The sequence below is a fragment of the Hyperoodon ampullatus genome, assembly GCF_949752795.1.
Source record: "Hyperoodon ampullatus genome assembly, chromosome: 2".
Classification (NCBI taxonomy): Eukaryota; Metazoa; Chordata; class Mammalia; order Artiodactyla; family Ziphiidae; genus Hyperoodon; species Hyperoodon ampullatus.
In genome coordinates, this window is record NC_136915.1 from 157,737,337 (window position 1) to 157,750,103 (window position 12,767).

At 39.7% G+C, this 12,767-nt stretch overlaps 1 protein-coding gene across 1 annotated transcript in view; it reads left to right on the forward strand.

The window, feature by feature from the left end:
- Nucleotides 1-12,030: 12,030 nt before the first annotated feature.
- Nucleotides 12,031-12,767, forward strand: part of COLGALT2 (collagen beta(1-O)galactosyltransferase 2) — a gene marked incomplete at both ends in the record, with an annotated part of 119,067 nt that continues 118,330 nt past the window's right edge. Inside the window, one exon of the mRNA XM_079697777.1 lies at nucleotides 12,031-12,293. Coding sequence (XP_079553903.1) covers nucleotides 12,031-12,293 — 263 coding nt within the window. The remainder of the gene's footprint in view (nucleotides 12,294-12,767) is intronic.

The window sequence follows — 12,767 nt, forward strand, 5'->3', positions numbered from 1 at the left end:
GATCTGAACTGAGACTAGGGTTATCCTCAAAGAAACAGAGTTTACAGTTCAAATTTAGCCGAGAAAATCACCTGCTAATGCAAAGGAAATAACACTCATCATAGAAAAGTAATAGAATCCAGAACCTCCACAACTTATTATTCATAAAGTCCAAGATATGATTCAAAACTACTGACAAACGAAAATCAAGAAAGTGGATCACATTTTGTAGAATCTGACCCTGAGATGAATCAGATGTTGAAACTGACAGATAAAGATTTTAAAGTAACTATTATAACTATCCTCAATGAAGTAAAACAAAACATATTTTCAGTGAATGAAACTCTCAGGAGACAAAAAAAAAAAATCTCATCAGAGAAAAAGAAAAAAGAATCACATGGAGGTTCTGGACCTAAAAATTAAAGTTTCAGAAATAAAAAAAATTTCACTGGTTGGATTTAACAGCCAAATGGAAATTACAAGGAAAAAATTAAATGAAATTGAAGGTAGAACAGTCATGCAAGAAATCATCCAAGGTGAACAAGGAGAAAAATGATTTTTTAAAAATAAACAGAGCCTCAGAGACCTGCCACATGATATCAGTCAATCCAACATACATGTAAATGAAATACCAGAAAGAGAAAAGAAATAGAATGGGATGGAAAAAAATGGAAGAAATTAAAAATTCCCCAAATTTGATGAAAGAAATTTGCAGGTACAAAATGCTAAATGAATACCAACTAAAATAAACACAATGAAGTCCATGCTGAAGTCAAACTGTTTAAAACCAGATAAAAAGCTTGAATGCATTTTAAAAAATGCATTACATATAAGAAGAAGTGCATGAAGATTCATAAATTGCCCTAGAATGTATTACATTTGAATGAAGTCATTAACCTTTGCCTCTACAAGCAGCTGCTAAGCCCTAAAGAAGCAAATGACACTGAAATTAGTAGGCTCCTTGAAGCACTGAGCACTGACACTAATTCAAGTAATTAGAGGTAAGTAGATCTTTCTCTCTCACCTCTAAAGATCCCAATCAGTTCAGGTGATGGTACTTATAGAAGCATTTAAGAGTGTTCTGTTCCTCATATGAGGAAAGGGGAAATTTTATAAATCAGTAAGGAGATCCAGTGGAATTAGGTACTATGTGAACAAAGCTCAGACATCTTCAAGGGAAGATTTTCAACTTCAGAAAAAAAAAAAAAAAAAGGTGTATGGGGCAGGGAGGTTAGGGAATCCCAAAAGTATACAGAAAGAACCATAAACTGAAAAAAAAAAGCAACAGGCTAATGCTATCCTTTGGCAAATAGATGAAGTTCTATTGCTTAGAAAAAGCATGGTATATTTAAGCATAAATATTAAATGCTTCTGACTTTTGATGTCATCTTCTATTATAAAGAGTTGAAGAATGAAAATAAAATGTCTTTTTCCATTCGTATTAAACAATGGAAACATAAGTCTTGGTGATTGGGAATGGTTAAGAAAGAAAACAAAATATTTAGGACCACTTAACCTAGTGTTTAAAGTATAGTCAAAATGTCTGTTGTGACAATCTAGAGTAAAATCCACCAAGGACAGGTTAGAGTTTCAGCTTCTGATAGACTGAAGAATTTCTCCTTTTATAAATGCTTCAATGGTTCACTATATCAGAGAACCAAAGTGGTTAGGAAAAAAGCTAGATAAGTAACAAGTAAAATTCCCCCTGAGTATACTGGGTGAAATCAAATTCAGTGTAATCTGGCACTTGCTCTACTGATTTCCCTTGTATCTGAGCCAGACCATTTTATTCCTACAAAAAAGTCTGTAATGTTTAGGCAGAGACATTAATTCAGTTAGAGTCTCCAGAGGAAAAATGAACTTTGAATTGTGATACGAATGTTTAGCGTGTTAAAAAGAAAAAGCTTTGACACAGTATTGTATAAGACAATGATCTCAAGCTGAAAAATGTAGACTAGCATTCTGGATCAGCTTTTAATTCACTGATTGTAAGAATGTTCTTATATATCTCATTCCTTGTTTTGTACACAAAGCATACAATTCCCCATTCTCTGTGTTTCCAGGAGAATAGGTGAGATGTTTATACTTTTAGTAAAATACTTAGAATGCTATGATATTTTACTATTCATATGCATGAGCATGTATGAAAAATCTCATACATATAGAAAAGAATTCAGAATAATCAAAATATGTTCTCTCCAATTTCTCATAAATTTAAGAGTGCAATCTAAATTCCCCATTTAAAAAATCAGAATATAGTATATTTAATTTTTTAAAATACTGCTTACATTTGGGAAAAAAACAACAAAAATAAGGTACCTAGAATAAAAATGAGCAAACCCTTTGTGGAGAACATTATAAATGTTATTGAAGCTCATTAGAGAAGTATATCTGTCCATTAATTTAGGTCTTCTCTAATGAGCTTCAATAACATTTATTGGTCAGTTTGGGGCCATCTTTATAATACTGATCTATAAATTGTATAAACTGTAAATTTCAATCACAGTCCCAACAGGGATTTTCTAATACTTGATAAACTGATTCTGAAATGTGGGCATAAAGGGCCAAAAATAACCAGGACCCTTCTGATGAACAAACTGAGGGAACTTATAAAAGTCTGTAATTAAGAGTATGTGATATTTCTACAGGGGTAGATAAACCAACAGAATCAAGTAGAGAGTCATACAAATATGGACAGAGATGACATTGCAGACACAATGCAGAGTTGAGGCAATGAATACATATATGTATACATATACATAATATATATGTACATGTATATTCATATATATTCATATACATATACATGTGTGTATAAAAAGAAATTGGATCCCTAATTGCACCATAAACAAAATCTGATTTCTTCTTTTTTTTCACTCTTTTTAAATTGAGGTATAGCTTGATTTACAATTTTGCATTAATTTCAGATGTACAACATAGTGATTCAATATTTTTATTTTTATACATTATATTCCATTTAAAATTATTATAAAATAATGGCTATATTTCCCTGTGCTGTACAATATGTCCTTGTGCTTATTTATTTCATGCATAGTAGTTTGTATCTCTAAATCTCATACCCCTATCGTACCCCCACCCCCTTCCCTCTCCCCACTGTTCTCTATATCTGTGAGTCTGTTTCCGTTTTGTTATATTCATTTGTTGGTTTTATTTTTTAGATTCCAAATATAAGTGACAACATATAGTATTCATCTTCCTCTGTCTGGTTTATTTCACTAAACATAATACCCTCTAAGTCCATCCATGTTGTTGCAAATGGCAAAATTTTATTCTTTTATATGGCTGAGTAATATTCCATTGTATATATATGACACATCTTCTTTATCCATTCATCTTTTAATGGATGCTTAGGTTGCTTCCATATCTTGGCTATTGTAAATTATATTGCTATGAACATTGGGGTGAATGTACCTTTTGGAATTAGCGTTTTTGTTTTCTTCAGATATATATCCAGGAGTGAGATTGTCCCATTATATGGTAGTTCTATTTTTAGTTTTTTGAGAAACCTCCATACTGTTTTCCACAGTGGCTGCACCAATTTACATTCCCACCAACAGTGTACTAGGGTTCCCTTTTCTCCACATCCTTGCCAATATTTGTAATTTGTAGACTTTTTGATAGCCATACTGACAGGTGTAAGGTGATATCCCACTGTGGTTTTGATTTACACTTCTCTGGTAATTAGTGATGTTGAGCATCTTTTCATGTGCCTATTGGCCATTTGTATGTCTTTTTTGGAAAGATGTCTATTCAGGTCTTCTGCCCATTTTTTAATCAGGTCGTTTTTTTCTTTTATATTAAGCTGTTTATATATTTTGGATTTTAACCCCTTATTGGTCATATCATTTGCAAATATTTTCTCCCATTCAGCAGGTTGTCTTTTCACTTTGTCAGTGGTTTCCTTTGCTATGCAAAAGCTTTTAAGTTTAATCAGGTCCATTTGTTTATTTTTGCTTTTGTTTCCTTTGCCTCAGGCAACATGTCCAGAAATAAATAAACAACAACAAAAAAGAAATAAACCCACACACCTATGGTCAATTTAATCTACAACAAAGGAGGCAAGAATATCCAATGGGGAATTAGAAAATGTTCTAATTTCATTCTTTTACATGTAGCTGTCCAGTTTTCCCAGCACCACTTATTGAAGAGGCTGTCTTTTCTCCATTGCATATTCTTGCCTCCTTTGTTGTAGGTTAAATTGACCATGGGTGCATGGGTTTATTTCTGGGCTCTCTGTCTTTTTCTGTGCCAGTACCATACTGTTTTGATTACTGTAGCTTTGTAGTATAGCCTGAAGTCAGGGAGTGTGATACCTCCAGCTCTGGTTTTCTTTCTCAAGATTGTTTTGGCTGTTTAGGGCCTTTTGTGTTTCCATACAAATTCTAAAATTATGTGTTCTTGTTCTGTGAAAAATGCCATTGGTATTTTAATAGGGATTGCACTGAATCTATAGATTGTCTTTGGAAGATTGTACCTTTTTTTCTTTCTTTGGATGATTGTACCTTTTGACTACCTTCACCCATTTCCCCCATCCCCTGCCCCAGCAGCCACCAATCTACTCTTTGTTTCTATGAGTTTGGCTTTTCAGATTCCACATAGAAGAGATCATACAGTATTAACCTTTTTTCTATCTGATTTATTTCACTTAACATAATGCCCTCAAGTTTCATCCATGTTGTCACAAATGGAAGGATTTCCTTCTTTTTTATAACTGATATATATAACATCATACACACACACACACACATATAGAAATTGCTGGATCATATGGTAGTTCTATTTTAAATTGTTTGAGAAACATCCATGCTGTTTTCTGTAGTGACTGTACCAATTTTTATTCCCACCAACAGTGTACAAGTGTTCTCTTTTCTCCACATCATTGCCAGCACTTATCTCTTGTCTCTTTGATGATAGCTATTCTAATAGATGTGAGGTGATATGTCAGTGTGGTTTTGATTTGCATTTCGCTGATGATTAGTGATGTTGAGCACCTTTTCATGTACCTGTTGGCCATTGTATATCTTCTTTGGGAAAATATCTATTCAGGTTTTTTGCCCATTTTTAATAGGGTTATTTGGTTTTGTTGTTGGTGTTGGTGGTTGGGTTTTTTGTTTGTTGTCTGTGTTTTTTTGCTATTGCATTGCATGAATTCCTTATTTATTTTGGGTATTAACCCCTTATCAGATATATGGCTTGCAAATATTTTCTCCATTCTGTAGGTTGCCTTTCCATCTTGTTGATCATTTCTTTTGCTGTGTAGAGGCTTTTTAGTTTGATGTAGTCCCACTTGTTTATTTTTCATTTTGTTTCCTGTGCTTTTGGTGTCATATCCAAAAAAATCATTGCCAAGATAAATGTCAAGGAGCTTTTCCCCTGTGTTCTCTTGTAGAAGTTTTACATTTTGGGGTCTTACATTTAAGTCCATTTTGAGTTAATTTTTCAAGTGGTCTAAGATAAGGGTCCAAGTTCATTCTTTTGCATGTGAATACTATTTAGATTTCCCAATACCATTTATTGAAGAGAATATCCTTTTCCCCATTGAGTATTTGTGGCTCCCTTGTCAAATGTTAATTGGCATATTTCTGGGCTCTAAATTCTGCTCTATTGGTCTATGTGTCTGTTTTTAATGCCAGTACCTTACTGTTTTGACTACTATAGCTTTGTAATATAGTTTGAAATCAGGAAGAATGATGCCTCCAGCTTTGTTCTTTCTCAAGATTGCTTTGGTTATTCAAGGTCTTTTATGGTTTCATATGAATTTTATGATTTTTTTTCTATTTCTATAAAAAATGCCATTGGAAACTTGATAGGGATTGCATGGATTCTATAGATGGCTTTGAGTAGTATGGACATTTTAACAATATTAAGTCTTTTAATCCATAAAGATTTACAGTTCCATTTATTTGGGTCTTCTTCAGTTTCATTAATGTTTTATAGTTTACAGATCTTTTACTTTCTTGGTTAAATTTATTTCTAAATTTTTTATTGTTTTTGATGCTGCTGTAAATTAGATTATTTTCTTTATTTCTTTTTCAGATAGTTTGTGGTTAGTGTATAAAATGGCAACTGATTTTTGCATATTGATTTTGTATCCTGCAACTTTACTGAATTCATTTATTAGTTACCCCAGCAGATAATAGAGTTTTGCAAAAACTGTGTAATCTACTCCACTGTGGAACCTACTTCTGCACCAAGCTTTATCTACAGACTAATTAAATCTGCACTACATCTCATACATATAAATTACTGTTTTCATATGTTATACATGCAGTTATGATTAACAAAATATACATTCTGTTAGTATTTTTTAATTGAAGTATAGTTGATTTAAAATGTTGTGTTAATTCTGTTAGTATGTTTTAGAACCAGCCAAGATCAGGGGAAATTCCATTCTCTTTGCCAGGCCATAATTAATTAACAGGCTCTTTTTGTAAATCAGTAAGGAGAACACTCAGAAAACGAAAATACACCCAAGAACACCAGCAACTTTCCATCAATCCCATCTCATCCCAGAGAAAGGGCAATGTCAAAAAGTCCCTATGGCCTATGCAGGATAGTCCAAGAGTCTCCTTGCACACAGTGGCTGAGGCCAGAGCAGATCATGCCATTAGGTACTTTTGGTGGTTACCAAAAATACAACTACTGTCATGTGCAAGGTCTTATCTTCTTTTTCTTTATATCCAAAAAGGGTCTTCATTCTAAAAGGTATTAGGAACTATTGTTTTAGATAATAAAATGAAGAACTAAATGCTTTTATATGCTCGTAAGATGTTTTTATATGTTGAAAATAGAATGGTATTTATCTGTTTAAAATAAGATATTTAACCATGTAAATTCAAAATTACTGAGTTTTAAAATTTGTATATTTAAACTAAAATTTTGGTTTTGATACTTTAATCACCTGAAACCTGCAACTGCCATATGATTGTGACCATTCAATATCTTTAAAAACAGATGAATATTTGAAAGCATTATGTAGGCTAACTATACATCAGCTATTTAGCTCATTTTTTTTCCATTTTTAACTGAATTTTTGGCTTTTCTAGAAATGATTGTCTATATATGATAATTATATAAAAATCATGTAATATTCCAGATTTCTCTCTTCCCACTTCCTATCCTACCTGCCAGTCATGCTGTACTCATTGTGATTTCTCATGTGCTGTGTTCTCCCATTCTTTTGCTTTTATAGTTCCATCTGCCTGAAATTCCAACCTCTTCCTACCCTCTGCCCACTGGCATTTTCCTAAAACATGCTCCTCATTTTTCAATACTTAGTTCAAAGGCATTTCTTTAATAAGGCATTTCCTAACCACCTTCGTGCCCTTCCTTTTCCACCATAAGATGTATACCACTTTATTACATTTATTCATTCATTGGATGTATCTTAATTATCCATGCATTTCCAGCACCTGTGCCTTGACACAGCAGGCAGTGAGGAAACCCTGAAACAAATAAGCGAATACAATTTAAGAAACATATCTAGTCTTTTCAAATGAAATAAAGGCATGTATTTCAAATTTGTGTAAATGTGTTTGGAATTGAAAAACATTTTCCTATGGTGACTATTATATCATTCTTGGATGCAAGCCAGAGCTTAAACAAAACTTTGAAAGTGGAACAGTTTAATTTTAGCCCTTTCCATCTCGGTCACGGCTCTTTTTCTCCCTCTACCTTCCCATACCCTTTCCCCCTCTTGGACTTGGAGGCCTCAAGCCCACATATCGGAAATCCACAGGATTTGCTTTGTCATCAAAGGGTTCCGTGCTCCAAATGAGGATCCCGTTCTGTTCCCTTCATCAAAGCTTCTTGTAGTGCACCTCAGTTTAGGTTCTGAGATTACAAACTCTGATTTAATTCACACAAATGTAGGAATGACAGAAACTATTGCCTAAGATTCTTCTCTCAAGTGTTTTTGTGTTGAAATTGGCATCATTGTCAATTCAGATGAATGTTTACATTGTAGCATTTTAGGCAGGTTAAGAAAAGGGAATAAAAGATCCAAGTAGTAAAAAAAAAAAAAAGATATTTCGGTGCAGGAAAAACTATCCCTGTTGATTCATCCAAGAGACTCCCTTCTCCAACTCTGGCCCAGCAGGACACCAGGGCAGGACACCTTCTGCTCCTTTCTCTAGAGAAGAAGGATTCAAACACTCAACAGCCAAATGACTGACACTTAGTAATTTCATAAATGTTTGTGGAATGAACAAATAAGGCAAGCATTTAAAAATGTTTTTACATAGGAAGAAACTGATGTCCAGAGAGGTCAAGTCTCCAAAGTCACACATATAATAAGTGACACGTGAGACAAAAATTTAGCTCCAACTCTAAGCATCCATTTCTCTTTCTAGTGTGTTACTTCTGCCCCAGAGTCATTTATTTCCTCCTCTTCTTGGCTGCTGGAGCCACAGACACCTCAAGACTCTTTCCTGCAAGAAGCCCTCTGTCCACCTCAGAGGCCCTGCCCCTGCCACAGCTGTGCTGAGAATGAGAGGCAAAGAGGTTTTGTTGTCCCTGGGGAAAAACTAAGAGGGAAGTTCCCTGGGCTGGCACTGTGGAGAGGGGAGGTGAGCAAAAGTGCTTACTTCTAACATGCATGCAAGAACTATGGGGGACAGTCTGTTAGCAGCAGAGACAAGGAGATGCGTGTGGCTTTCAATTCAACAGGTTTTCCATGGAAAGAGCATTATAAGTGATGAATATTTTGAAGCATAGTTAGCTTTTATTTTTAAATTCATTTTTACAAATTAACTGTTTTATAACATTGATTCTCTGAGGAAAGAAAATTATCCAAGACTTGCATCACTGATTTCTAAAGAACTTGTGGCATAAATCTGTTAGGAAGATGAGGACTCAACTTTCCCAGAGCTTCCCCTCCTCGCTCCCCACCCCTCAACCCCTGTCTTTAAAATGATCCACTGTTACCTACCCTATCATGCCCTCAATCTCCTCAGTGACTAAATGAACACTCTAAGTTGACTAAAAGTTTTAAATAGGTGTTTTTCAAGGTGCATGGCTGTGAAACTTGATTTTATCTGTAGACCAGGCCTTAATTATTTTAGAACTCTGCGCAGCTGATTTCATTAAAATGTCATTTGGGGTCATACAGGGCGCAGCACCAGTGTAGTTTTGGTGCCTCATTTCATTTTTCGAAAAAACATGGATTTGGATAAGCTTTGGTAACAGAAGTGAAATAAGACAGAAACATGGTTCCCTAGCTTTAATGCCCTGCATTTACAAATGCAGGGCATTAAACCAAGTTTTGCTGAGGAGTGGGGATCTTAGTCTTGAAAGATGAGGGAAACAGGCCAAGAAAGGGAAAGAAGGAAGACAGAACAACGTGGAGATGGTCTCCATGGAACCTTTTGAATAGTCCCTCCAGCAACACGTCCCCTGCATAAGTGGCTGGCGTACATGCCTGTCATGACACCTCTGACAGGTGTTTAACTCTCAGCCTGCCCTACAAAACTGAGAGGGAGGGCAATTCCTGAAGGAGGATGGAGCACAAGGAAATGTCTGCAGGCCATTACACATAAAAGTATGAATGTTAGCAAAGAGGTTAGAGCAGGAGACAGAGATTTGGAGGCTGCAATCACCCTGGGAGAACATGTAGGGCTAGAAGAGTAGTACACAGTGAGGGGGCTTGTACCCAAGTAGACTCAGAGGAGACCAAGGAGGAGAGATGACACAACAAATCCAGGAAGGTGAGAACTGAAGATAGTTCACTGAATCTTCCAATACTGAGGTCATCTATGGCTTTGCCAGAACAACCTTAGTAAAAAAGTGGGAAACCACATGCACTGTGGTAGGAGAGATGGAAAATGAAGAAGTGGAGAAAGCAAGTATAGAGCTCTCTTTCAAAGGGGCTTGGCCAAGAGAGGGGATTTCTAGAAAGAGAGCCAAGATTTTTTGTTTTTTAATTCTTTAAGGATAGAAGATGACTGATTGAGTTTTTCTTTTATTTCTTTTTTTAGTTTTCTTTCTTTTCTTTTTATTGATTGACTGATTGATTGATTGCTGCATTGGGTCCTCATTGCTGCTTGCAGGCTTTTTCTAGTTGCGGCAAGCAGGGGCTACTCTTTGTTGCCGTGCACAGGCTTCTCACTGCAGTGGCTTCTCTTGTTGTGGAGCACAGGCTCTAGGCACACGGGTTTCAGTAGTTGTGGCATACAGGCTCAGTAGTTGTGGCGCATGGACTTAGTTGCTCCGCGGCATGTAGGATCTTCCTGGACCAGGGCTCGAACCCGTGTCCCCTGCATTGGCAGGCAGATTCTTAACCACTGTGCCACCAGGGAAGTCCCCTGATTGAGTTTTTAGCTTGAGGGAAAAGAGCTGATGGAAAGGGACAAGTTGAAGGTTCAGTAGAGTGGAGATAAATGGAGAAAAGTCCTGGACTAGAAGGGAGAGGATGGGATCAGAAGCTCTGTCATGAATAGGCACCTGCAAGTAAGCAGTGCATTGGTAGGGATATTAATTAGAGACAGGGGCGTTTAGGGAGTTCAGTAAAGGAGGTGATATTCTTCTGAGGAAGGGAGGGGGTGGAAGGAGAGTGAAGAAGGTGTCTAATAGTTGCGGAGAAGTTTGGATACAACTAGTAAAAAGACCGTGTAGGGCAAGCTGGGATTGGAGGTCATCAATCCATCCTGCACACAGATAAATTAAAGTCTACACAATTCCACAGAGAAAGAACTCCAGATTTCTTTACTAGCTTTCCTCCATTATGTTCAGGATTAAATATCCTTCGATAGTGTATCCTAGCAATTTCACTTTACCTGCTAATTTACCTTCCCTCCTCCTTCCTCCTTCCTTATACTTCTCCTCCAGCATGTACAGATTTTCCCTCTCTTTGTGACTCTTTGTCACTTTGGGTCATTAAGGAGAAAGAAAACCATCTAAGTGAATCTCCTCCTTTTTTTTTTTATTAGTTTCTGCTTTATAACAAAGTGAATCAGTTATACATATACATCTGTTCCCATATCCCTTCCCTCTTGCGTCTCCCTCCCTCCCACCCTCCCTATCCCACCCCTCCAGGCGGTCACAAAGCACCGAGCTGATCTCCCTGTGCTATGCGGCTGCTTCCCACTAGCTATCTATTTTACGTTTGGTAGTGTATATATGTCCATGCCTCTCTCTCGCTTTGTCACAGCTTACTCTTCCCCCTCCCCATATCCTCAAGTCCATTCTCAAGTAGGTCTGAATCTCCTCCTTAACATGCCACCCTGTCAGGAAGCTCAGGACCCTGAGTTGGCAGGTAGAGGACCTGGCCCCCAAGGGGCTTTCTTTAATTTCAAGGGTTCGATCTGGCTCTAAAATTCTCCAAGTCTTCCAACTTGACCTTGTTGAGGGGTCTACTCAGTCAAGAATGAATTTAAAGAGCACTTGAGTGTGAGGAAATGCAAACATTCTGCCTTTGTGGAAGTTAAAAAACTGTTTATCATAGTAGTGAATCATTAGGTGACTTTCCATTTTAGAGCTCTACCCATTTAGTCAATAAGTGCATTATGAAAAACTGGATACATTGCATCACTGTGAAGGACTTTAGACTGCGGTTTGCAAAAGCAGAATAAATTTTCTTGGAGTCGTACCGTTATGTACACACGCTCGCGCGCGCGCGCGCGCGCACACACACACACACACACACACACACACTCGCATTCACACGCCCATTGGCAGACACGGCCACACCTCACGGCTCTGGGGGAAGCCACAGACCTCAGCTGTACAAGCTGAGCCTGGACTAGAGGAACTTTCCGCGAGACTCGGGACAAACAGCCGCACCGACACGACTGTCTGCGAGCCTGAGTCCCAGACGAGCGCCGGCGGCGGCAGGTACTCCGGGCCCCCGCGGCAGCGCCTGGGCAGTGCAGCTGGGGCGGCGGCAGCAGCGGCGGCGGCGGCGGCGGCGGCGGGAGGGTCCCGGGCTGCCGAGGTCTTGCCAGTGCGCGCGCGCCAGCCGCCTCCCCTCCGCCCCTCGCTGCCGGCCTCGGGCATCCACGGCCGGTGGTCCAGCCGCCCGCCACGGCCCTGAACATGGCCGCAAGCCCCGCTGCCCCCCTGGCCTGGGCGCTGCTACTCCTCTCGTGGGCTCTGCTCCGCGGCGGCTGCCGGGCGCGCTTCGCTGCCGAGCCGGACTCCGAAGACGACGAAGGGGAGGCGGTAGTATTCCCCGAGTCGCCCCTGCAGAGACCCACGGTGATGGTGGCCGTCCTCGCGCGTAACGCTGCGCACACGCTGCCTCACTTCCTCGGCTGCCTGGAGCGGCTGGACTACCCCAAGAGCAGGATGGCCATCTGGTGAGCTGGCTGCGCCGGGCCGGCGGCGGGGGCGGCGCCCGAAGTGTCGCTGAGGGGAGAGGGGGCGCTCGGGGCACGCGGACACGAGGTGCGCACACCCCTCACCGCCGGCGTGGGTCCTGGGTGGATCAGCGGTCGGGGTGGGGAAGGACGCGCGCGTCTGCGTGCGCACGGGCTGCTAACCAGGATAAGCAGCCCGCCCCGAGCTCCCGTGGGGACAGTGTGGAGCGGGGTGACCTCGTCCCTCTCCCGGACAGGACTGGGGAGACCCCGCAAGAGTAGTACCTTCTCCCCCCTTAACACTCGCGAGGATTCCCTTTTTCCCCACCTCATATCCCTCGCCCCGGAGTGCGGGAATAAGGTTGCCCGTTGCCGCCTACTCCTCCGGACGCGACATGGACCGAAACTGCGGCTGGGGGCCGGGGCGGGGTGGGGGGCCCTCCGGAGTGGTTGGAGTGCGCTGTCCTGGCTTCC